This window comes from Pavona decussata, unplaced genomic scaffold, assembly GCF_977016875.1.
Source record: "Pavona decussata unplaced genomic scaffold, jaPavDecu1.1 SCAFFOLD_8, whole genome shotgun sequence".
Taxonomy (NCBI): domain Eukaryota; kingdom Metazoa; phylum Cnidaria; class Anthozoa; order Scleractinia; family Agariciidae; genus Pavona; species Pavona decussata.
In genome coordinates this window covers 708,758-732,690 of record NW_028145431.1, presented here as the reverse complement: position 1 = coordinate 732,690, position 23,933 = coordinate 708,758, and the positions used below count along the sequence as shown (strand labels likewise).

Below are 23,933 nucleotides of genomic sequence, written 5' to 3'. Positions count from 1 at the left end.
ATAACCAGTCCCTCAATATTAACTATGGTGCCATCCACCAGTCCTAACAGTAAACGTAACCAGGGTTCCTTGTTTGTTTCGTTTTTTTTTTTTTTTTTAGGAGGAGGCCTTCAAGCATCTCCAGCACTTTGTGCAAAGTACACTGCACCAGCAGGCTTTGCAGTCACTTTCCCCTACAGATGATGGACAGAAGAGAGAGGAGCTTCTTAAGCTCGTGGCTAGGTACTGTGATTTTGTCATCGTGTTTCTTTGGTGTTGTGAAATTTATGTCGTTACGTTTGTAGCTTTTCAAATGCTGATTCAGTGGTTGCCAAGACGGAAATGTTTATGGGACGAGTTAAATGCTTGGAAACTGATTGGCTGGTTGGTTGGTTAGTTGACTGACTGACTGACTGACTGACTGACTGACTGACTGACTGACTGAACTGGACTTAACTTCACTGTGTGTCTGATTGTCTGGCTAGCTGACTGACTGACTGACTGACTGACTGACTGTCTGACAAGCTAGCTGACTGACTGACTGACTGACTGACTGACTGACTGACTGACTGACTGACTAACTGACTGACTGACTGACTGACTGATACAACAACAACAACATTGACTTTATTTTTACAAACTGAAAAAAAAGGCCTTTGTAGCCCGCAGTTAGCAGAGCTATTCTAGGCGGACTGATTATCTGACTGATTGACTGATTGACTGACTGACTGACTGACTGACTGACTGACTGACTGACTGACTGACTGACTGACTGACTGACTGACTGACTGACTGAGCGACTGAATGACTGACTAACCGACCAGCTGACTGACGTTTGGACTGGTGTTACAGTAAGGGAACCTTAGCCGATCTCTATTCTATGAGGACTGACTGCCCAAATACTAATTTGCATTAACCAGGTGTTACCTCAAACTTGGGGACTGGAAGACTGACCTCCAGGGGTACAGTGAGACCTCTATACCACAAGTCATCCAATATTATGCCGCAGCCACAGAAAATGACCGAAACTGTTACAAGGTACGAACGATTTCGCGATTATTTCGTTTCTGTTTTCATTTTCTACTATGAAGCGTAGACACTATGTAGTTTTCATTAAAGGGGAAGTATCACGAAAATTTGCTGTCATTTCAAAACCCCAAAAATGTTTGACTGTCAGCAGAAACAACGAAATAATTGTCAAGTTTGATAACAATTATCACCCCAGTGCAATAAAACTGTCGATTAGTGCCTCTGGCCAGAGACAGAGTAGGCCGGTTTGGATTGAGACTTGAAAAAGATTAGGCTAATGTTTTTCAAGTTCTCGCATTTTTGTTTCCAAAATGCGCTAGAACAGATCACGAGTTGTTTCTTTCAAGAATTGAGTTAATTTCGTTCCTCTCGTCATTCTAGAATTATTTGGCAGGTGATTGAAGGTCTTATTTCATCATTTTTAACAAAAGATATCAAAAACCCCATGATACTTCCCCTTTAAGGCAAAGCCTCTCTTGTATTTTCCCTCTTCTCTTCCAAGGCGTGGCATGCCTGGGCGTACATGAACTTTGAAGCAGTGTTGTACTACAAGAACCAACAATCAGGAAATGGCGGGAACGGTGATGGCAGCATCTGTAGAAGCCCGCCTCCCACGCAAACTTCTTCTGTAAGTGGAATACTGCTATTGTAATGGCGTAGAATTAAACAAGAAGTTCCGCTTTAAAGGGGCAAGCCCCGCCTTGTGCGTGCAAAATACAAATAGACCATGTCCGAGTTGCTTTAAACCTCATTGTGAAAGCGAAGCTAAGTACAAAGCTTTCATTATGGAAATTAGTGTTTAATCATATACAAACAAAACTAACTTTCATATGAAAAGCTTTGCACTTAGCCTCGCTTTCATAATGAGGTTCAAAGCAACTCGGAAATGGCCTTTTTAGACACCGCTCAGTCGCAGCTTTTTCTGAAAAAAATATGCCTAAAAATTTCATCATATCACCACAGCAATATAAGACAGCAGTTTCTAATTCACTTAACGGGGTTTTTACGGAAAACTAAGTCAATGTCATCCGTAAGGGTCGTAGAAAAAGACGCATGTTGCTTGTCAGTTGTTTACGTTCTGATGATTGATTGACAACTGAAGATGTTGTTTTGGGGGTATGTTTAGTGTATTCTGAAAAAAGGATTAGAAAATCTATGTTGTATCTGTTTGCCCGGTAACGAAAAATATCCAAATGACTGAAGCAAAATAATCGCATTCTTATTTATGTTTTAGAAGAAGACTATATTTAATTTATCGAGTTTTTCTAATGTTGAAAAGCAACGCAACTCGACGTTAGCACCGATGTATCTGAGAAGCAATCGATTATCGCTCGGTTGTTCGGGCGTAGGACTTGCGTGCGCGCTAAACGTTAGTTCCAAGAGATGATGAAACTACACATAATCTCACTCAAGCGTATCGTCGTGGAGTTTTTGAAAGTGAAAACCGCATCCTTTCTTTAAATTGTAGAGCACGTGTGAACATTTGCGTGTGAAATTGGGGATTTATAAAACTAATGATTTTACCATTACCCTAACGTTTATTGTAGGTGGGCAATCCACTGATTACATACGCCGTACCGGCAGTCAACGGCTTTTTCAAGTCCATCGCCTTGTCCAGCGGTAACTCGCTCCAGGACACGCTCAGGTATGCAAGCTTACTTATTCTTGACAATCCCCCGAGCATCTGAAATCTTTACTGCCCTAATTTCAGCTTAAGGGGAGGGATTATAAATATTGCTCTGTTGCAAGTGAAATTTATGACTAGATGAGTAAATGGCACTTCAAATAATACAATCTTAAAACGTGGAAACACAACTATTATCATAAACTTAGAAAAGACGTTTCATCCGAAAACCTTCGGCCTTCGTCGTTTTAAAAAGACAAATATGTAAACGCCTGACTGCAAGTTTAGTTTTTTTTCATTTGGCACTTCATATATTTCAGTTCCATCTGACCTCTTCAGGAATATTAAGAATTCACAAAATGACCATCTCCCATTTGGCTTGATAGCTCAACTGGTACAGCACTGCACCGGTACCACAGAGGTCATGGCCTCGAATTTCGTTCCAGCTTAAATGGTTTTCAGCCTTTATTTTAGCAATCGCACATAACTACGAAGGCCTCTCATTAAATAACTGTTTCATCCGCAGTTAAAAGAAAAAGACATTTATGTATGCTTGTTTTGAACCTTAGATTGCTGACGCTGTGGTTTGATTATGGCCATTGGCCTGAAGTTTATGAAGCGCTCGTGGAAGGAATCAAGACCATTCAGATCGACACGTGGCTGCAAGTTATTCCTCAACTGATCGCCAGGATTGATACTCCTCGCCAACTTGTCGGACGTCTGATCCATCAGCTGCTTACAGATATCGGCAAACATCATCCTCAGGTACAGACTCCCATCACTTTGCTGAAATTACAGGAAGGTCCGGCTAAAGGGGCCTAAGAAATGCCCTGGGGCCCATTTCGAAAGTCCCGGTAACTTACCGACCCCGATAAGTATATTTTTAAATGTTTTTTTTTTTTTGCCAATTACACAGTGATTTCATAGAATCATAAGATTTTAAAAGTTAGTGCTCAAAGCTAGGAAAAAATTGACTTCTGTTTAGAAACATTTATCACCAAAGACACTTATCGGGCCCGGTAAGTTACTGGAACTTTCGAGAAACGGGTCTCTGGCCACTAGCAGCTCAGTTATCATTCGACAATCCTGACCAAAAATGTTGGGACGATTTCCAAAATTCAACACGAAATAGCCCCACCTCCCCCCCCCCCCCCCCCTCCCCCGATCTCATGCAATGTTGTCATGTTGCTGCGTTTATGTACAGTCCGGATGATTCCTGTGGCTGTCAGCATTGCTTTGGGGAAGGAGGGCTTCCAAAAATTCGCAATGACAGCACCACTAAGCTTATAGCGACTGGTTACAGGGGTCCATCAATGTACACATATAGCGCTGCTCACTAGCTTACCTTTTATGCGGTGCTTTCCATTGCCCGTTCTGGAGTTCAAATGGAGAGTGGGAACGAGTTTTTAAATTTTCATTTTTCAGGAATTGGAGTCCATCACAGGAAAGATCACATTAAAGTTAGCCAGTTTACCAAATTTGGGGTTCTGTCGTTGGATTCAACCGTGAAGAAAGCCTTTAAAAATCGGAAATAAAATTACAGACGTTGTATGTATTTGGGGGACGCCATCTCAGAATTAGAGACATTTGTATGGAGTTTGGGCGACCTTTGACAGGTCACATCCTGGTTACTACGCAAGGAAACATAACCAAACACAGTTAACGTCCTAATTTTTATGTGATCTTTCTGGTGATGGGGTTCATTTCTTCATATGATGCAATTTGAACAATGTGTAAGTAGGGCCCAGTCCCTTTATGAACTTCGGAACGGGCAATAGACCCTTCTCCAAAATTGTGGCCGAAAGTTCAAATAACTTAAAATTAAAAACGTATACCACTACTAGAAAGCGCACTTTTACTTTAGTAACCCTGCAAAGTTTCGGCATATCAGGTGTAATATCAGCTGAGAAAATGTAAGTAGAAAAGGTGAAAAATTTACAGACGTTTGTATGACTGGGGGTTTGTCAAATTTCATCTTACATTTCCCAAGCTGATATAACACCTAATACGCTGAAAGTTTGCAAGGTTACTAAAGTAAAGGTGCTCTTTCCAGCGCTGGTATCAGTTTTTCATTCAGTTCAATTTTAACTCATTCAAATCTGTTGCCGCCATTTTGGAGAAGGGCCTATTGAAGCTGTTCTTTCTATGCAGGCCCTGATCTATCCCCTGACTGTGGCTTCCAAGTCAGCCAGTAGCGCACGTCACAATGCAGCCAATCAGATTCTGAAGAACATGTGTGAACACAGTCAACAGCTGGTACAACAGGCAAACATGGTATGTGTGATTACTTTGGGTTTTTGTCAAAGACCCATTTTTAAGCCCGTACAAACGTTGTCAGCAAAATTTTTGGGCCCAATAATGTTGAACTGCCAACGGTCGAGATGCGCTGATTGGCTGATTTGAAACGGCTTTTATGTTTCGCATTCCTTTAATCTCGAGCTGGACCCTGGTCATGTCGAGAGATCTGGAAAGAGGACTTCAACATCGCTTTTCCATCCCGCTGAATGGCTATTGTTCTCGCGACATTTACTTACAGTGCACGAAACATTATAAGTCTGGCAGATGTTGGAGGACTGAAACCCAGAGTCGGTCAAGAAAGAGAGAAATATCTTATCGATCATATACTGGTACCCGTCTTGTGAGAATTCTAATAACTTGGGGTCAATTGCAATTTTAACTATTGCCGGTAGCGGTTACCGCTGTTCAAGGTCCATTTGTTTTGTTTTGTTTTGTTGCTGTTCTTCTTCTTTCTTCGGCTAGAGACCGAAATGTGACATCGCAAAAAGACGCCTTGCACAGCCATGAATGATGATAAGCCACCACACACAAACCAATTAACATTTGTTAAGTTTTATCGCACCTTACAGATCAAGATGGTTCTCAAAAGTCAGCAACATTAGAACAAATCTCAACAGTAACAATAAGCCTGTAGTTAGCCTCAAGATCGTTATTAACCCTTTCCCTACCAAGTTTTTTGGCCCATTTTTCCAAAACGGTAAAGAAAAACCCAGCTTGCTAACGTAATATACCGTTGAAAAGGTTTTGATAAGCGTAATTCATTTCTGAAATCAAGATAATTGAAGGAAGTCAGGTCTTTGGTAGAAATGGTTTTAAAATGAAAAAAAATGCAAGACTACAAAATTTCACTGATCGACTCGTGTGATAGGTATACCTCAAAACTGTAGCTTTTTTTGCAGCTTTTTACGCGTAGAACACTCTGAGATATGCGAGAGTCTGTAAATGCATTAAATGAAAATATTCCACAAATCATAGGGGTGGTAAACCACATCATAGATACCAGAGGGTACCATTTTTGCCTTCGAAATACAAAGTTCTTTCCAAGACCAATTTGCTGACGAAGTTTCGCTGTAATTGAGCAAATACTGACCAAGTTATGAGCTCAGGACCCACTATAGTGGGTCTCGGTAGGGAAAGGGTTAATAGTAACGCACCACTTAGACAGGGTATAGTATACCTGTGGTTTGCTTGTCGTTCTTTGATTGAGTAGTAACTAGTCAGTTATCCTTATTACTGTGGCACTGCAGGGCTGATGAAGACATCTTGAAATGAAAACAGGTTACAGCAAAATGCAAATTATCCCAGATATCTTTTACACTGTTCCATTCAGTGAAATCCTATTCACGAGTTAGCTCATTCAAAGGTGCCTCTGGTTATTTGATATAAATTTTACTTTGTTTTTGCAGGTCAGCGAGGAGCTGATTAGAGTAGCCATCTTGTGGCATGAGTTATGGCACGAAGGACTTGAAGAAGCCTCCAGACTGTACTTCAGTGAAGGCAATGTGAAAGGAATGTTTGCTGTGTTAGAGCCACTGCATCAGATGATGGAGAAAGGACCACAGACGCTTAAAGAAACATCTTTTAATCAGGTAAGTCGCAAGACGTAAGTTTTATCGGCTCTCACCAAAATTGGGAAAGGGTAAATTTGCGTTGTGGCAAAATGACTTCAGATTTTCTGTCTGGGGATTAATTTTTTTGCAGTTTAGAGCTGTTTCCAATTGAGTGTCGTAAAACCAAAACCAAAGTAATTACTCTGGCCAATCGCAACATGTGTAAACAGGAAGACGAGCCAATCAGAAATCGAAGGAAATACATGTAACTGGCGCCCAGCGCAGGAAAACGCGTGCGGCCAAAACACGATTGGTTTTGGTTTGGATTCCCATTGGTTGAGGTGGTCCCGAGTTTTGCTAGCCAATTAGAGAGCGAAGTAATGCAAAGCCAAAGCAAACGCGACGTTACTTTCGACACTCAATTGAAAACCGCTCTAATTATAAGTTTTCGCAATTTTTTTACCGTGTCCGAAAAGTAACGAATAATATATTCGTTACATTAGTTTCATGGCGCATTAAAGTTTCTGTTACCGAGAAAGAAACCCCTTTAGTTTAGACCCAACGCTTTTTACCGCTTATATCGCTTTCTTGTTCTTTGTTTCAGGCGTACGGTCGTGATCTAATGGAAGCCCAGGAGTGGTGCAGGAAATACCAGCGATCGGGAAATGTGAAAGATCTGACGCAGGCCTGGGATTTGTACTACTTGGTGTTCAGAAGAATCTCTAAACAACTCCCTCAGGTAACAAATGCAATTCAAATCTGCAAGACCACAGCGACAAAAAGATAAGTGAAGCCGGATCTCTTGTAGACCTGGATCTGCAAATTGTTTCAAGTGCAAAATATAGACGACAGACTGATTCTAACGGCGGAGGTAAACTTGATCGAAATAAACAAAAAGGGCTAGAATAACGGAAGTATCTATATTTTAAAACATTTTGCTCGATTTTTCGGTTTTCAATACAAACCGTCCTAAGGGGCTGAACGGGACAAAAAGGTACCCGCGTGTGGAGGTGACGGTTTGATTAGTATTCGACCTATGTAGTTGTGTTTTGTTGAGTCACGATTTTGGTTACAAGGAGTAAAAGCTACTTAAACCAATCTCTTTAATAGCTGCCATTTACTATACAAGAGAGAGAATTTGGTAGATATTCTAGAGAATTGACCGTGATGATAAAGCAGGGCTCAATTAGCAAGTGGAGAAAGAGCGAAAGGTCCTGTGTAATAAGCTTAAAAAAAATGGTTACCATATAATAAAGATTGACTTGACTTGACTCGTTAATGAATTCTAAAAAAAAAAAGAAAAAGAAAAAAAAGAAAGAAAATGAGCGCATGTTCGCTGGATGGACAGTATCACCTCACATGATCAGTTTAAACTATGCAGCCTCGGAAATTCGGGGCGCAGGTTAATCATACGAGTGATTAACAAAAACCTCTTGATTCGTTTAATCACGAGAATGATGACAAGCAGAATTGATCGACCCGATAATTATATTAAACCCAGTCTTTATTCGCTATCACAGTTGACCTCATTGGAGCTTCAGTACGTGTCCCCGAAGCTGTTGATGTGCCGTGATCTGGAGCTAGCCGTACCTGGAACATACGAACCACACAAACCAGTGATACACATTAGACATGTGCACGCCTCGCTTAACGTCATCACATCCAAACAAAGACCGAGGAAACTTTGCATTACAGGTGGATAATAACGCAATCACATTGCACAAATTTTCTGTTGACTTTATGTCGTGGGCTATTTCTCCTACACTCCTCCATACTTGTCTGGCAGGGGACATTGAAGAAGACATGGTTGCTTAAGGGCCTCCAAAGACGAGGCAAATTGTTATCCACGACTGTTTTCAATCGACATCTTGATTGAATCGACAACTATTAGTTTTCGGAAATTTTGAAAAGGAAAACTACTTTGTTGTCGATGACTTTATATTTCACCATTTGTAGTCGATAACTTGATTCACACACGAGATGTTTTGTCATCGATAACTTTGTGTTCTCGAGAACTCAAACGTCTGCCTAGTCTGTGGAGGCCCTTAGTCTCTGGTGTTTGGACTGTCCAACTCGCTCCAACTATTGTGGAGCTCATCTTGTCATCTTCTGTCATCGTCGTATATGGAGATATATAATTATGTTTTCACAAGTTTTAGAGGGAAAAGTTTATTTTCAACGCTTTCATTCCTTGTTTTTTCTTGTTCGATCTTATTTTCTTTAATATTGAATGACAATTTTGTTTAAAGCTGCTTATTTCTTTCTTCGTTCTTTTTTTACAGGTAGCAATGGCGCGGAGTTCATGTTCTTGTTAAAAGGTCACGAGGACTTGCGACAGGATGAGCGAGTCATGCAGTTGTTTGGTTTGGTGAACACGCTCCTGGCTGGAGATCAAGAAACCTCCAAGAGACACCTGGGGTAAGCTTGACGCCATCCTACATAGTTTGTGGATGTTGTAATAATTATTTTCATTCCCCCACCCAACCCCTAGTATATCCCTTTTTCGACATTTCAGTGTTGGCTGATCATGACGCCTACTTGGAGTTTTTTTGGTCAGCATTTGCTCCACGGTTAGGGGAGGGGAGGGGAGTGGGGAAGGGGGGGAGAGGAAACACTGTAAGTGTCCTCATGCTGCTAAGTAGAGTTTTGTTATCAACTACTAGGGTATGTGGTCCGTGTGCAGTTTTATTTGTACCTGCCAGCCGGCTATCACGGCTGACAGATAGAATGAAGATGATTAGTTACCCAGAATCTGAGTATAACTTAAAGGCAACAGTCATGTTCTTGTCGAAGTGGCTTCGTCAAACCTTGATGACAGTCCATCCCCTCCCTTCGTCAAATCTTGATGACAGTCCATCCCCTCCCTTCAAACCTTGATGACAGCCCATCCCCTTCCTCGAGATCTCCATTGATACGCTGTATATGTCAAGTGAAAATTTTGTTGACGCTCAACTTCGATAATAGGATTCACATAAATTCCAGTTGCATTAATGTGGATCTGTTTACTTTGTTTGTAGAATCCAGCGTTATGCCGTCATCCCTCTTTCTACAAACTCTGGTCTGATTGGCTGGGTGCCTTACAGCGATACATTGCATGCTCTCATCCGGGACTACAGGGAAAAGAAAAAGATTCTACTTAACATTGAACACCGCATCATGCTCAGGGTAAACCTAAACGGAAATTATTTCTTCCTGATCAATTGTCGTCATTCTTCATTCTTTTCAGACTGTCCTCCTTTTTAAGTCGGCCAGTCCTGACTTAAAGGGGAAGTATCATGTGCTTTTTTACTATATTTTGTTAAAAATAGTGAAATAAGACCTTCCCTTAGCCACACAATAGTTCTAGAGCAACAAGAGGAAAGAAATCAATTCTTGAGAGGAACATCTCGTGATCTGTTCTAGCACATTTTGGAAACAACAATGCGAGAAATTGAAAAACGTTAGCCTAACAATTTTTATTGCACTGGGTGATAATTTATAACAAAACTGGACAACTATTATTATATTTTTTGTTTTTGTTGACAGACAAACATTTTTGAAATGACATAAAAATTGCGTGATACTTCCCCTTTAACCTAGTTAATCAGTGTATTACTCAGTCAGTTAATCAGTCGGTCAGTCGATCAGGTAGGCAGGTAAGTAAACACCAGTTTTATTTAATCAGTGTATCAAGTCAGTCAGTCGGTCGGTCGGTCGGTCTGTCTGTCTGTCTGTTAGTCGAACAGTCAGTCAACCAGTCAGTCAAATTGAGAACAAAGGTAAATTCTGAACAGTATGAATTAATATCAAATTCAGTTTCATGTTTTGACCTTTTGTTATTTCTCGTCCAATCAGATGGCCCCAGACTATGACCACTTGACGCTTATGCAAAAGGTGGAAGTGTTTGAGCATGCGCTGTCCAACACTAATGGCGACGACCTGGCTAAACTGTTGTGGCTCAAAAGCCCGAGTTCTGAGGTTCGTTAATTATTACTGGAAGAAATGTTATTGTTTGTTTGTTTGTTTGTTTCTTTCTTTCTTTCTTTCTTTCTTTCTTTCTTTCTTTCTTTCTTTCTTTCTTTCTTAACCACACAACTATATCTCTTTTAAGGGACTATGTCGCCCCAGGTGCATGCGCGCATTGATGAGAAGCACTTTAAAATCGTTGGCCCACCTTTTTCAAATACCGTCGGAGAGTTCAGGGAGCTGTTGTCAGCTGTTTGAAACGCATTCATCTTCGAAAAGTTAGCTAAATTTTTCCATTTACAAACTTTCTTTAGTAATTAAAGAAGCTGTTTGTTGCGATTTTTTTGAAAGCTTTGGATGGCGGAAAAGTAAAAATCCCGCGACAAGTTCTCTGGACTCTACTACGCATGTTCCCCAGCTGACATAGTCCCTTTAAAATCAACCAGAAACAACACACAGATGTATGTACTTCCGCAAAATTAGGGGCGGAAATATGTCTATTTATATTTGAACTATCTGTGTTCAACTAATCTGTATTATGTGTCTTCCGCCTAAAGGTTTGGTTTGATCGCCGTACCAACTACACTCGATCATTAGCCGTCATGTCCATGGTGGGGTATGTTCTTGGCCTTGGTGACAGGTGAGTCTCCATGTTGTCTACCGCTACTCTCCCTACACGTTTTATGTCATGACCCAATGCTGTCTTTTCCAGAGTAAATTCAGTTGTGTTCTTCACAAAGGTCGTGTTTTCACTCCCAATAGAACTTGACACAGGTGATTGATCGCCCCTGTTCTCAACAAGTCAGAAAATCATTCGTGCACTCGCTTTAGGATTAGAGTGGAGGGGACGTTTTACATTTTCCTTCTTTTCTCGTCCTGTTTAAGTCGTATGCTGTGTTATCAATAACATGTGTTATGTTGTTCTCAGGCATCCTTCTAACTTGATGTTGAATCGTTTGAGTGGAAAGATCCTTCACATCGATTTCGGTGACTGCTTTGAGGTATGCAATGATGCTCGTGTTTTGTTTCTACCAGTGCTGTTTAACTGGCTTGCACACATTTGTTCCAATCAACAAGCCTGAACTTTGCTTTTTTGTATGTGAAGGTTGCGATGACAAGAGAGAAGTTCCCAGAGAAGATTCCTTTCAGACTCACAAGAATGTTGACCAATGCAATGGAGGTATATATGGTCTGAACAGTAATAAATAACAATTATTCCACGATCGCGCGTTGAATATGAGATGATAGATGGCGCGCCGAGTTAGCTATAATCATCTCATATCCAACAAGCGTGAGTGCAATAATTGTTTTATTAAAAACAATGAAAAGTATTGCTATACCTCGCTGATTTCGCTTTGCAAGAACACTGGACTAGAACATAAATTTAATGGTCGCTATTTCTCGGTCATGGTAGTAATGGCTCATATACCTGGCCGCTAAGCCAATCAAATCCTTGGAATTGCATCATACAATGATCTAGTTTTTAATAATGATGAGCTACCCAGTTGTGTATATAACCTGAAGAGACTTGAACCCATGGCAACTGTCGGTCCAAATCCCTTTATACTAACTGAACTATGAAGTTTCACATGCTGGATGTCATAGATCCCATCGCAAAGAAAGTCGTTGTTTTCGGTAAATGACGACATTTTGGAGTAGATGGCGAATCACGAACGAGAAGACGAACGGGTCTTTCCTTTGAGATGAGAACGTGCAACGTGTTCTAGAAACCTGTTGCAGAAAAGATTCCTGTAAAATGAATTTTATTGCTTAAGAAACGAAAGCTACGGGACTGAAAGGACTGAAAGACGAGCAAAAAATGCTGAACTGCGCACGGATCGAAGTTCAGCGGAAAAAGCTAACGGGCAGCCTGGCAGTTTGTCTTCAAACTCAGATTTAAGGAACGTCAAATTTCTTAAGGTTTGTCGTCTAATAGCATGAGTTTGCGAAGCTTGTGGAGGTTTTTGCCATCTTAATCTCGACGATTAATCCAACCCTGTTCTTTGCTTCTTCCTCCTTTTCAGGTGACTGGCATAGATGGTAATTATCGAATGACCTGCGAGAGTGTGATGCGTGTCCTTCGTGCTCACAAAGATAGCGTCATGGCTGTGCTTGAGGCGTTTGTTTACGATCCTTTGCTGAACTGGAGGTTGATCGATTGTAAGTTGCAAATAATGAACTTCCAGGCCAGTAGCATGACTCGTACAATATTTGAAAAGCTTCGTGAATTTTTGAAGTTGTCCAAAATGTCATAAACTACAATGATATAGTACTTTATTTCTTTGTTCTTAACCAACACATCTTTGTTAACAAAGTGAGCAAAAGCTTAGGAAAATCTTTGAAATTATTGAATTTGGTTTGACCAAGGGCCAAGGCTGCTCTACAAACCAGAAACGCGGATGATGTGAATCTTCTTGTTGAAAATCAAACTAACCTTTCTCGTTGTTGCTTGTTTCCACAGCTACTCCAAAAATAAAGCGCTCCAAGGGCCGATCAGATACCATCTCTGAGGGAGGGGAAGGTGAGTCGTTGAAGAATTGTTTGGGTTGTTTACGCATTAAGCAATTTTTCTTGTAGAAATGACCGAAATCGCCGTTAGCGAATTCCCACTCAGTAAGACGTTTAGTTAACATGGGGTGTGTTTATCAGCGGGTTTTCACTAATTACTGTTCTGTTTAATGGGCTGCCTGTGGCCCAGTTGTAAAATACCTTCTGTCTTCGTGTCGACAAAATGGGAAAATTGTGAAGTACTTGTTGTCAATCAAAGTGTGAAGTTGTTTCCCATTTTCTTTCGGGGTAAGCTGTCTATTTGGCTTACTGTATTTTGCAAGACGAAACGAAATGATGAATAAATCTGTAGAATTGGAGATATCAAGCACCGCAACAGTCAGATTTCTGTGTGTGATAAGCTAAAAGAGGAATTTCCGATGTCTTGCTTTTGGAGGGTCATGCTGTTTATTGGGCGTTGGGGTGTTTTTCGTTCATTTGCTAGTTGTAATAAGCAATCAAACTTCAAGCATTTTGCTCAAAGTTCGTCATATAGCCTGAGGTATTCTCTTGTAACTTCAGTTGTATGTATGAATTATTTACAATTACGAACTTTATCTTCTCTGTTTTTTAGATCTTTTGGAAGGTGTGGAGGTGAACCCTGATAGACCCTCCAAGAAACAGTCCGAACATCACTTGCCATCTTTCGGTGAGAACTCGAATAAACACATTCTTAGTATCCAACGCGCTGCAATTGACGGTGTTGAAAATCAGTTCAATTGTGCTGTTTGAAAATTTAGTGTTCTGTCAGGATGTTCTTTATGTTGAAAGACCGAGACCTCAAAATATGCAGGTTGCGTATCATTTACATTTTAAAATCGGTTGGTCCACAGTTTGTGAAGACAGGACGCGAAATTCTTTCTTGTTTCTTCCTGTTCGGAAATCCGTTTGGAACTGAAATTTCACGTAACGTTTCGAGAAATTCTGTCTGTCCTTAGGAAATAGCACATTTTACAGTTTTGTGGCTTTTGACGTGGCCTCTGAGTGGAGAGTGGAAGCGAGGCTGGAGTGAACTATGTTTCTATCCAAACCTCACTACTTTTCACAACGAAATCGTATTCTCCTTATACGAAGTAGTTTTCATTTTCAATCTAAAGCACTGAGGTTATTTGTATCGAAACAAGGTCAACTTCAGCCTCGCTTCTATCCTAAAGCTAGGTTACCAAGCACACAACTGTAAAATGGGCTTTTTCTGTTTTGGAAAACTAATTATGTACTCTTCCTGCGACTGCTGTCATTTTCAAATATAAAATTGCCCCTTAACCGTTGCCATTGTTGTTGTGCTCTCTCTACAGAGGATGAAAGTGGTCATAAACCAGAGGCGCTCAACAAGAAAGCCGTCGCTATCGTGAACCGCGTGAGAGACAAGTTGACAGGTATGCTGCTACCTTCTCTTGTTATCGTCAGTGTCTTGGTGAAAACCATCCTGGGCCTTTGTTGTTTTATTCTTTTGATTTACTTAGGGTTCGTACGGGTCATGGAAAACCTGGAAAGTCATGCAATTTTGTAGCCTGTAAAGTCGTGCATTTTAATTGTGGGTCATGGAAAGTCATGGAAAATGGTGTTCATGGGAGAAAAGTTACTAAGAAAGCATTCTTTTAGGGAATAAAAAAGGAAGAAGGTGAACAACTAAAAAAAGGAAAAGGAACCAAGAAACAGATTTTAACTCAGTAGAATTACACACTACGCCTTTTGACACTGTAAATTGCGAACGCTTTGTCGTTGAAAGCCATGGATTCTTAAAAACCCAAAAGAGTTCGAACTCTGCCATAATTACAACCGCATCATGTTAACCTTTTTGTGAGATGAACTACAAAGAAACTCGTCTCCAACTCTTTTACTACAAGTAACAATTTGTTTTGCTCCATTCATAATTTGAGAAAAAAAGAATTTTACACTTGGGTGTTGTTTAACTGGTTTGCATTTATTTCTCACAATAATCGTAAGTGTTTGGATCTATTTACACGTATAAGATGATTTCCCTTTGGTGATAATATTCTGTGGAATGTAACCTTAAAGTGTGACCATTCAACTGAAAGCTACTGTATTGTACTCGAATCTCTTTACGGTTTGATAAACCAAACATTTGTTTCCACTTCGCACCGTTGCAGCACCACAATTTTTTTAGAAACTTACCCCCTTATCCTAGTGTATTGTAGTTTGAATTTTTTTTTAAAAGTAAACATCTCTAAAGATTCCCTTGATTTTTGTTTGGTATTCACAAGGAAGTAAACCAGTTTTTAATAATTTTGCTTTTTAGGTCGCGACTTCACTAGCCACAACAACCTTGACGTCACAACTCAAGTAGACCTGCTAATCAAACAAGCCACCTCGCATGAAAATTTGTGCCAGTGCTACATAGGATGGTAAGTTGTTTGTGCTTAGAGGTTGTCACGAATCGCAGATTAATGGGGACAACTTAAACTAGGATGTGTCACACAATCCAATCATTTAACTTGTGTGTACACGCCTTGCTGGTTATGAAGTGAAATTGAATGGAATAGTTCGGGGCAATCAACGAGAAAATTTAATAAAACTCCTTCAGATGTTTTGTTTTCTTCTACATGATCATATTCGCGTGATAATAGGGATATTTATGTACACTGACAAAGTTTGATTTGTTCGGATTAGCTGAATTTTTTAGTTACAGGAAGATTTAGGAAGCAGATGATATTCGTATCCTGCAAATTAACAAGCTGCTGTTGTGCACAGGGTTCCCCAGCTATTTACCTTTTAATTCCCATAAAACGACCTGGGAGTACAGGAAGCAACGTTTTCAGTATTTTGCGTTAATGTTCTCGTTGGATGCCCCTGTTGGCTTTCAGAAGACACTGTTTGGCGGGAAAATGCGTGCGAGCAAGTCACGATTGCTTTTTATTTTGTCTCATTGGTTGAAAAAGCATAGTAGACTGAGCATAGTAGGGCAAAACCAAAGCAAACTCGAATTACTTTCGAAACCCCTTAACGCTTTAATAACAGGAATGTTAAGAAGTCTTCATGTTGCTGTGCGTTTCTTTAGTGTACCCTGTTCCAATGTTTACCCCCTTTATTGTTTCCGCAGGTGTCCTTTCTGGTAATGTAATGGACTCCCGCAAGGCCATACCTGTTCCTCGGATCAATTCCTCTGACAACGAAGGCTTGATTGTTAATGTCATGGGTCATAGCCCTATTTCAAAATTAATTCTAATCTGCTGCCAGGTTCTATTTTGGTTTCATTTGGTGAGCTATTCTCACAGGAAACGCGAAGCGAAAACTAGCGCTGCTTAAATCTATTGTGGCTGGTCACTGCGTAAATTAATTGAAATCATCACCCTATTTTCTTTTTTGAAAAATTCTTGAAAGTGTTGTTCATGAGGTGTCATTGAAGGGTCGCACTTCAGAGTTGTGTCCACGGTGGGGGGGAGTGGGGAGGGGTGGGGGCGGAGGGTTTAGAAAAGACTGAACAAAGGTGTTGCACGAGTTTAACCCTTCCCACCCTAACTTCACCTTGTCCAATTTTCCAAAAACACAATGCTCATGTGTGATGTACCATTTAAAAGGTGTTGATGAGTGAAATTCATTTCTCTTATCGAGATAACTGAATGAGTCAGGTCATTGACAGAAATGGTTATAAAACGTCAAAATTAACAACTACAAAACTTCACTGATCGGTACATGTGATAGGTCTACCCCCAAGCTGTAGCTTAATTTGCAGCTTTTAACGCATAGAAGCACCTCAGATACGTCAGAGTCCGTAAGTACATTAAATTAAAAAAAAAATCAATAAATTTTAGGGATGGTAAACATCATCATTAAATGCAAAGATCTTTTCAAGACCAGTTTGCTGGCAAAAAGTTCACTGCAATTGACCAAATGTTGACCAGGTTATGATTTGAGGACTCACTATGCAGGAAAGGGTTCAGTACTGACTATGGTATCCGTAATAAAAGCTACCCGTGACATGCAAACGAGTGCCACTTCTAATTAAACATGTTTTCGTAAAATCGACTCTACAACGAAAACTGAAGTGTAGCTTCAACTCAAGGTAACAAGTGAACTCTTAAAGCTGTTGGTTCAGTCATGAAAATTTTGAATTAATCATTTTGACTATGAGAATATGCTTTTTAATGTCGGGGTTAAAGCAGTATGCGACTGGTTTTGGACTTGGCGCTTTGACACCGAACGATGAAGGCAAAAGCATTATGGAATTTTTGCCAGAAGTTGCTCTGTAGACCCCGGATGGCCGTTCAAACACGATAATAATGAAAATCTCCAGTGACAATTAAGGCCAACGTAGAGAAATCCTTGAATTGCCTTACTAGAATGAACGCAAATCTGATTATTCGTTCCCCTCACATGTACAAATTTGGGCAAGGACAGATCCGTTGTTTTCGACGAACAAACGCAGTGCTTTTCTTCTTCCTACATTTAAAGATAATCGTGACCCGTTTATTTTCCTCATGCTTTATGTACGATATTGTAAACAAATTTGTGAATAGATATTTTGTAATTTGACGAATTCGGTGTTGTAATGTCAAAAAGTGTTGGTTGAAATGTGTATTAAAAATCAATATACTTCGAAGTTGTCCTGAATCTTCGAATCTCGCCTGAATGGTGCATGCTTTATTTATGCGCCTAATATAAGCTTCTGGCCAAATACATACGGCATCTTTTAGTTGCCATGACGATCTGGAGGATGCCTAGGTACAGTGTGCTTGGGTCCTGATAGCCTGCGACTTCTTTGTGTTGCCAATAAGGCTGTTCTCGTTAAACCACGTGCTAACCCGGTTAAGATCCTGATTTAAGTTGACCTCCGCATCATCAATATCCTTCGAGCTGGAATGGATTTTAGTGTCGTCTGCATAAAGGAAAACCACACTTAAGAGACGAGCATTGGATAGTCCATTAATGTGTGTGCTGAAAAGGGTGGGACCGAGGACCGATCTTTGGGGGACACCATAGTGGATCTTTTGCGAAGGAGACTGGATGTCTCCACGCGAGACGAACTAAGAACGATCTGAAAGATAACTCCGGAACCAATCCCGCTTCTTGCTAGTGATACCGAAACTTGCAAGTTTTCTGATGATGGAATGGTGTTGGATAACGTCAAAGGCTTTGCGAAGATCCAGGAAAGCACAGACACCTTTTTCTTTATTGTCTAAGGGAATTCTCCATGAGTCAATCGGACCGTAAGTAGAGCAACAGTTGTAGAAGAATTCTTCATATAAGCTACGTGGTGTTGACTAACGTCACACGCAAAAACTTGAAGATCTGCATTGAGGAAAGATTCACACACTTCCGATACACAAGGTAATACCGAAATCGGCCTGTAGTTTGTTTTACTTGGTTTTTGTGTGGTCATTGAGCTACGTTCTATGGTTCTTTGACGTGTCGCGGGGACAGTCTTCGAGATTGTTACCCGCCTCACGTTGTGTGGCATAATGTGGCTCAAAATTATCCAAAGTTTCAAAGTCGAATTTCGCGCGAATCTTTTAAGTCACTGGAGTACACAACTTGTTTCCAGGCCATTTCGCACACTGCGCACTCGTTCGCGACAGTTGGTATAAAGAATGACTGAGAACTAGAGTGTAGCTCTTTTGAGTGCTTTTTGACCAAATCTCAAGTGTACCATGCATACACATCAGCGCATGTTTCACCGCTGTTAGGGACCTCTCCACAATTAATTAAGTCTCCATGGAACTCTTGCCCAACGGATACAGGCAACGGAGTAGGAAGAAAGTTGAAAACAAGTTCTCGTGAATTGACATCCACGCCTTCAATCTTATACGAGAAATATCCACATCTACCCGAAGTTAATCTCGCGTATTCAGCAAGCAAAAGAACAGTTCCGTTCTTAAAGGTTATGACAGTATTTAGCTTCCGATCTCCATAACCGAAATAGGTATAGCCCCAATTCGATGCTGGGTCTTTCCAAGTACAGCTCAAAGATGCATTTCGGTGAACGAGTTTGAAGGTGTAGATGCTACCGCTTTCCGTGATGTTAAAAACCCCGTGTGTGTCATCTCGAGCTCCAAAGCAGACTGGTTCTACATTGATCCTTTTCCAGTTTTCTAAAATAAAGTTGGACAAAAGTGCAATTAATTACCTTTTTTTCTTCATCTCAATGAAAAATTATGTTATTCGAGAATGGTGTATTACTGAATCAGGACTCCTATCAGGAGTCCAAACTAAGACCTTCTGATTACTAGTTCGGATGGTCTACCACTGAGCTACTGGAGACTGGGACTGGGACTGGGAGCTAAGGCCATTAAACTAGGTTGATGGGACAAACATCCTGCATACTGCTAGGATTGGAATGTTAATGTGTGGCATATGCGCAATGGAAATAATGTGATGGAATATGGTAAGCCTGATGAATAAATGAGAATGATGTATTAATCAGTTAGCGACACAGGCATACTCGGAAAAAGAAATCCGAGTGCTCCTATCAGGAGTCGAAACTAAGACCTTTCGATTACTAGTTCGGATGCTCTACCACTGAGCCACAGGAGACTCGTGGGAGCTAGGGCTAAGATTACGTTATTCCTTGGCAACACTTGAACATTCTTAACATTTCAAATGTAGCCACAGCAAAAGCTACCAAACTTCGTGACTTTACTACAATTTATCAGGCAACGTTTAGGGTTTGTTTTTTCAGAGGCCCTGGATTATAAATAAGCTTAAAGTCTTCCTTTTAGCCTCCTCGCCACTGTTTCCATCCTCTTTTTACCATTATTTTTTCATGTGTGTTCAGTAATATGTGACAAGTTAAACAAGTTCAAGATGGAATTAAAATTCATATGGCTTGATATTTCCATACCAACGGCATTTGACAGTATGTTTTTTCAAAATTTGCATATTTTTCGTTTTCTAGCCGGAAACGGTTCAAGTTTGTCCTCGTAACTTTTACGTTTAATATCATTTTAGCTTTCCTTCATTGGTTTTCCCTGCTTCGTGGAGTCAGCTCTCACGGTTTTGTGTGGTTTTGGAGAACAAAGCTAAGTTTTAAAACCTCGTTTGAAAACAAGTAACTTCACGAGACATAACTCGCAGCCTCGTTCGCAGGGCTTTTCCAAGCCTGTGAAAGAGACTGTCTAATGGAATGTCAAACTTTAAGTTCTATGACGGAACGTGTTATTTTTGCTACTAAATGATGTCGTTCCAGGCCAGGAGTCCATGCTTCGATGCAACCTAAAGTCTATAAGAAACCTATAGTAAGCTGTCAGCGGTGTTACCTTTGAAACGGTATCCTTTACCGGTAAATCCTGTTTGACATCTGTGACGTGCAGAACACGGAGAGCTTGAACAATAGTTCTGAAAAATAAATGAATGAATTAATTAATTAACCAACCATCAATCAATCAATCAAGTATAAGGTTTATCATATAAGTTGGTACATGGTAAGATAAACAGAAGCACAATAAAGATAGTACAGTGGTCTCTGTTCAGATCCCCCCGCCCTCTCTATCAGAAGAAATTTTACTCAGAAAAACGTTTCGAATTCCCCTACCCTTCCACTTTATTATATATATACTGACCCACACATGTTTGTAAATGAATCCATTCCGGTTCCTTAGATCTTCAGGGTGTATCTCGTGGTCTGCTCAGTTCACATAAATGCTTCTTGCCATCCAGTGGTCCGAGATTGACGGACATGCAGTCGTCATCAGCAAAGCAGAATGATTCACAACCAATTTCCGATTTCACCCACACACTCTTAATCACGTGATTCACAAGAATGTGGTTAATTGTTGGACGTTTGAATTGCATCACTCGACAATCTTCAGAGGCGAAGGTGTTGTGAAGTACTGCATAAAGTAAAATCCTTTAATTAGCGTATTGTAGTAACTTGTGACGTCAGCCCTAAAAGCCGATGAGTGCTGTCGCAGGGAGCTGGGAGCATGCACAGGGATGGCGTAGTGGCGAGAGCTCTCGCCTCGCACCATTGTGGCTCGGGTTCGATTCCCGGACTCGGCGTCATCCGTGGGTTAACTTTTGTCGTTGGTTCCCGTCATTGTTCCGAGAGGTTTTTCTCCGGATACGCCGGTTTTGACCCCTCTCCTCAAAAACGAACACTAGCCCTTCTAAATTTAACTCCGATCTGGAAAGTGTCCCCAATGCGAAATGCCAATGCTAAATGCATTGACACTTAAATAAAGTAAGTTTTATTTTATACTTGCATTTCACGGGTATTTTGATGTGTTACTGTATAGGCCAGAAGTTGGTCCGAATTTTAATATTCTTCTTAACTTGATCATCATTGGTGATTCAAAGGGTTTAGTCTGTGCTTTCACTCCTTCTGCCCAGCATGCACCCAAAACTGACAACATTTTAAAGATTCTATTGTACAAAAGTTCCACTTTTTTGGGTTTATTAATTGTATTTTGTTTAATTGTACGAAACCATGGAAACCACACAAAGGAAAAAAAACAACAACAACAAATGTTCACTTTAGATATGACTGTGGGAATCTTTAAACCTTAAAAAATAAAAGAAATAAATAAAACAGACTGCACTGTTAATTGTACGTGGCAGTGACCAATCCAAAAGCCTAAGCTACTTCTGCGCACATCTTACGTTTTCCATCCGTTTAATGTGTCATTATTTCTTTTAGCTTGTAATATATTGTAATGTTCATAGTTAGACTGCGATGAAAATATTTAAATAGTTCATAGTTAGACTGCTATGAAAATATTTAAATAGTTCATAGTTAGACTGCTATGCAATAAGCAATAAAAAATTAAAAATGGAATTAAAATGGGGAAAATTCATAATACGAATTATTTGCAAGAAATACCCATTGCAAGTGATTCAGTTGCAGTTCATTCGTTTATATTCAGCGCATGTAATTTGTGGTTGCTTTTGATGGCAAGGACAATTCGGACTTATCAAACAGAGTTTACGAGTTTCTTCATGTTCACACTTATTTATAAATAAAGAAAAGAAAAAGAGAAGCGTTTAAAATTACTTTTGAAAGTTTTGACACATGTTGTTCGCTAAAGTAAATAAAAAAGTTTTTTCCTGTTATTAAAACATGCTTTGCGATCAACAGTTTCCGTTACAAAAGCGGGCCATTGTGCCAGAGTGATTTATTTAGTTATTCTATTATACATCCCAAGAAAATTATATTACAATGCAAATATGTATAATTTAAACTTCACTCGGAGAAGCTTTCCATATGCAGTAAAGATTGTTTTTTTTTAAATAAGCACTGTTGGAAATAAACACTAGACTTTGAAGAAAATTACCAATGATTCATTTGTGGAAACAACCGATTTTCAGAAACATACATATAAAACCATTTCGCCCTCGTTCAGAGTCAAAACCTTGTTTCATGTAATCATTAGGTTGTTCTAGACTTGAAAGAGTGAATAAAATCTTTTAGATATTGGATTCAAACGAAAGAAATGTAAAAGCACTATTATTTGGCAAATGTTTTGACTTTAAACGCGCTTGAAATAACTTAGGTTATATTATTTTTGAAGGATGCTATGTGGTTCTCAAACTCATCAATAAAATATAATTCAATAATTACGTGACTGAGAAAGTTTGGAACTGTGCCGGATCTACGTTTTCGTAAAATTTCAAGAACTCAGTTTTGCTTTAAATTTCTCCAAGAATTATCAATGGTTTGGAAAGCTATATGAAACACTCGAAAGAGTGTTCCACCCAATTTCCAAACACCTCGAGGTTGGTTAAAAATAACTCCGCTGCGCCTCGTTTTTTCGACCTCGCACTTTTTGGTTTTTGAATCGAATGAAACATTCTTCGCCGTGTTTGATATATTACTTAACTTACCAAGTAAGCTCAAATATACAAAAATGCGTGGATAGAAAGTCCAAAAGCTTGATGGAGAACACTTCATTTCTGTTGTATTACAAGTGCATAACATTTGTAGCGTACAGTGAAATTAACGTACACTGAATACGTGGCAAAATAAAGTTTGACTTCATTCAATCAGTAATTAAATTGGCAAGTCAACCTCAGCTGTTTTTCGTAAACAAATTTGTTTCTTAGGAACTATACCAAGCAAATAGTTCCCCTGTGTTAATGGTATGATTATTCCGTATATGTTTGCACCTAAAAAAAATCCTCTTTTCTGATTCGTTGTCCGCGCAACTATTTCCGAAGTAATTTAAGGATGGTCACTTGTGGGTCTGCGATAACAGTTCAAATATTTACAACCTTTTGTCACGCGACGATTGCAGTTAATTTTTATCTATTTATTTGTTGTTGTTTCTCGTAATTTAATGACCTACAGAGAATTGAAAAGTAGAGGACCACACAACTCACAAAAGAACTGCACTGAATGCTTTTTGCTGCCGAATTTCTTGTTCTAAAGTCGTTATTTTCTTGTAGCCCTGGCCCTGACGAAGACTAGTTAACAATTCCATATCAGGGGGTCACTGTAACTCTGAATACCCGACTTTCATTTATCCTTTTGATACACATCACGACCATATTTCGCCGAGGCCTTAATTAATGGTGATTACATTGATATAATTGTTGCATAAAAGATACCTTGACCAGTCCCCTCCAGCGAATCTCAAACTTTCTGCTCATATCGCAAGAAACCGTAGTGAAATCGTTGAGAAAATTAAAGTTCAGTTACTCATGCGATTTTAGACCACAATGGGCCATTTCCGAGTTGCTGTGAACCTCATTATGAAAGCGAGGCTAAGTGCAAAGTCTTTATTATGAAAATTTAGTTTTCATTCATATGCAAACAAAACTAGTTTTTATGTGAAAAGTTTTTGCACTTAGACTCGCTTTCACAATGAGGTCCACAGTAACTCGGAAATGGCCTATTGTAAAATAACATCAAGTGAGCCTTCTTGTGATTGGTTGTTGAGCTTTGCTTCTATGCCTCTATAGAAACACGGTCATTTTTCCTTAAAGTGCAATTACACTAGATCATTTTTTCCGTAACTTGCAACGCAATGCGCCTCGTAGCGTTCCATTGCATGTTATACGTTGCAACG

General features: G+C 39.8%; 1 protein-coding gene and 1 pseudogene across 1 annotated transcript in view; one reads left to right on the top strand and one right to left on the bottom strand.

Moving 5' to 3' along the window:
- LOC146488743 (serine/threonine-protein kinase mTOR-like) overlaps positions 1-17,533 on the top strand; it is a 55,895-nt gene extending 38,362 nt beyond the window's left edge. The window contains exons 44-64 of the mRNA XM_085113282.1: positions 101-222; positions 900-1,017; positions 1,511-1,636; positions 2,556-2,653; positions 3,202-3,397; positions 4,784-4,906; positions 6,337-6,519; positions 7,085-7,219; positions 8,001-8,175; positions 8,763-8,898; positions 9,498-9,645; positions 10,315-10,437; positions 10,983-11,065; positions 11,354-11,426; positions 11,531-11,605; positions 12,450-12,585; positions 12,887-12,946; positions 13,547-13,621; positions 14,268-14,348; positions 15,233-15,338; positions 16,034-17,533. Coding sequence (XP_084969408.1) covers positions 101-222; positions 900-1,017; positions 1,511-1,636; positions 2,556-2,653; positions 3,202-3,397; positions 4,784-4,906; positions 6,337-6,519; positions 7,085-7,219; positions 8,001-8,175; positions 8,763-8,898; positions 9,498-9,645; positions 10,315-10,437; positions 10,983-11,065; positions 11,354-11,426; positions 11,531-11,605; positions 12,450-12,585; positions 12,887-12,946; positions 13,547-13,621; positions 14,268-14,348; positions 15,233-15,338; positions 16,034-16,049 — 2,388 coding nt within the window. The 3' untranslated portion in view covers positions 16,050-17,533. The remainder of the gene's footprint in view (positions 1-100; positions 223-899; positions 1,018-1,510; positions 1,637-2,555; positions 2,654-3,201; positions 3,398-4,783; positions 4,907-6,336; positions 6,520-7,084; positions 7,220-8,000; positions 8,176-8,762; positions 8,899-9,497; positions 9,646-10,314; positions 10,438-10,982; positions 11,066-11,353; positions 11,427-11,530; positions 11,606-12,449; positions 12,586-12,886; positions 12,947-13,546; positions 13,622-14,267; positions 14,349-15,232; positions 15,339-16,033) is intronic.
- On the bottom strand, positions 16,761-23,345 carry LOC146488742 (uncharacterized; annotated as a pseudogene).
- Positions 23,346-23,933: the final 588 nt, after the last annotated feature.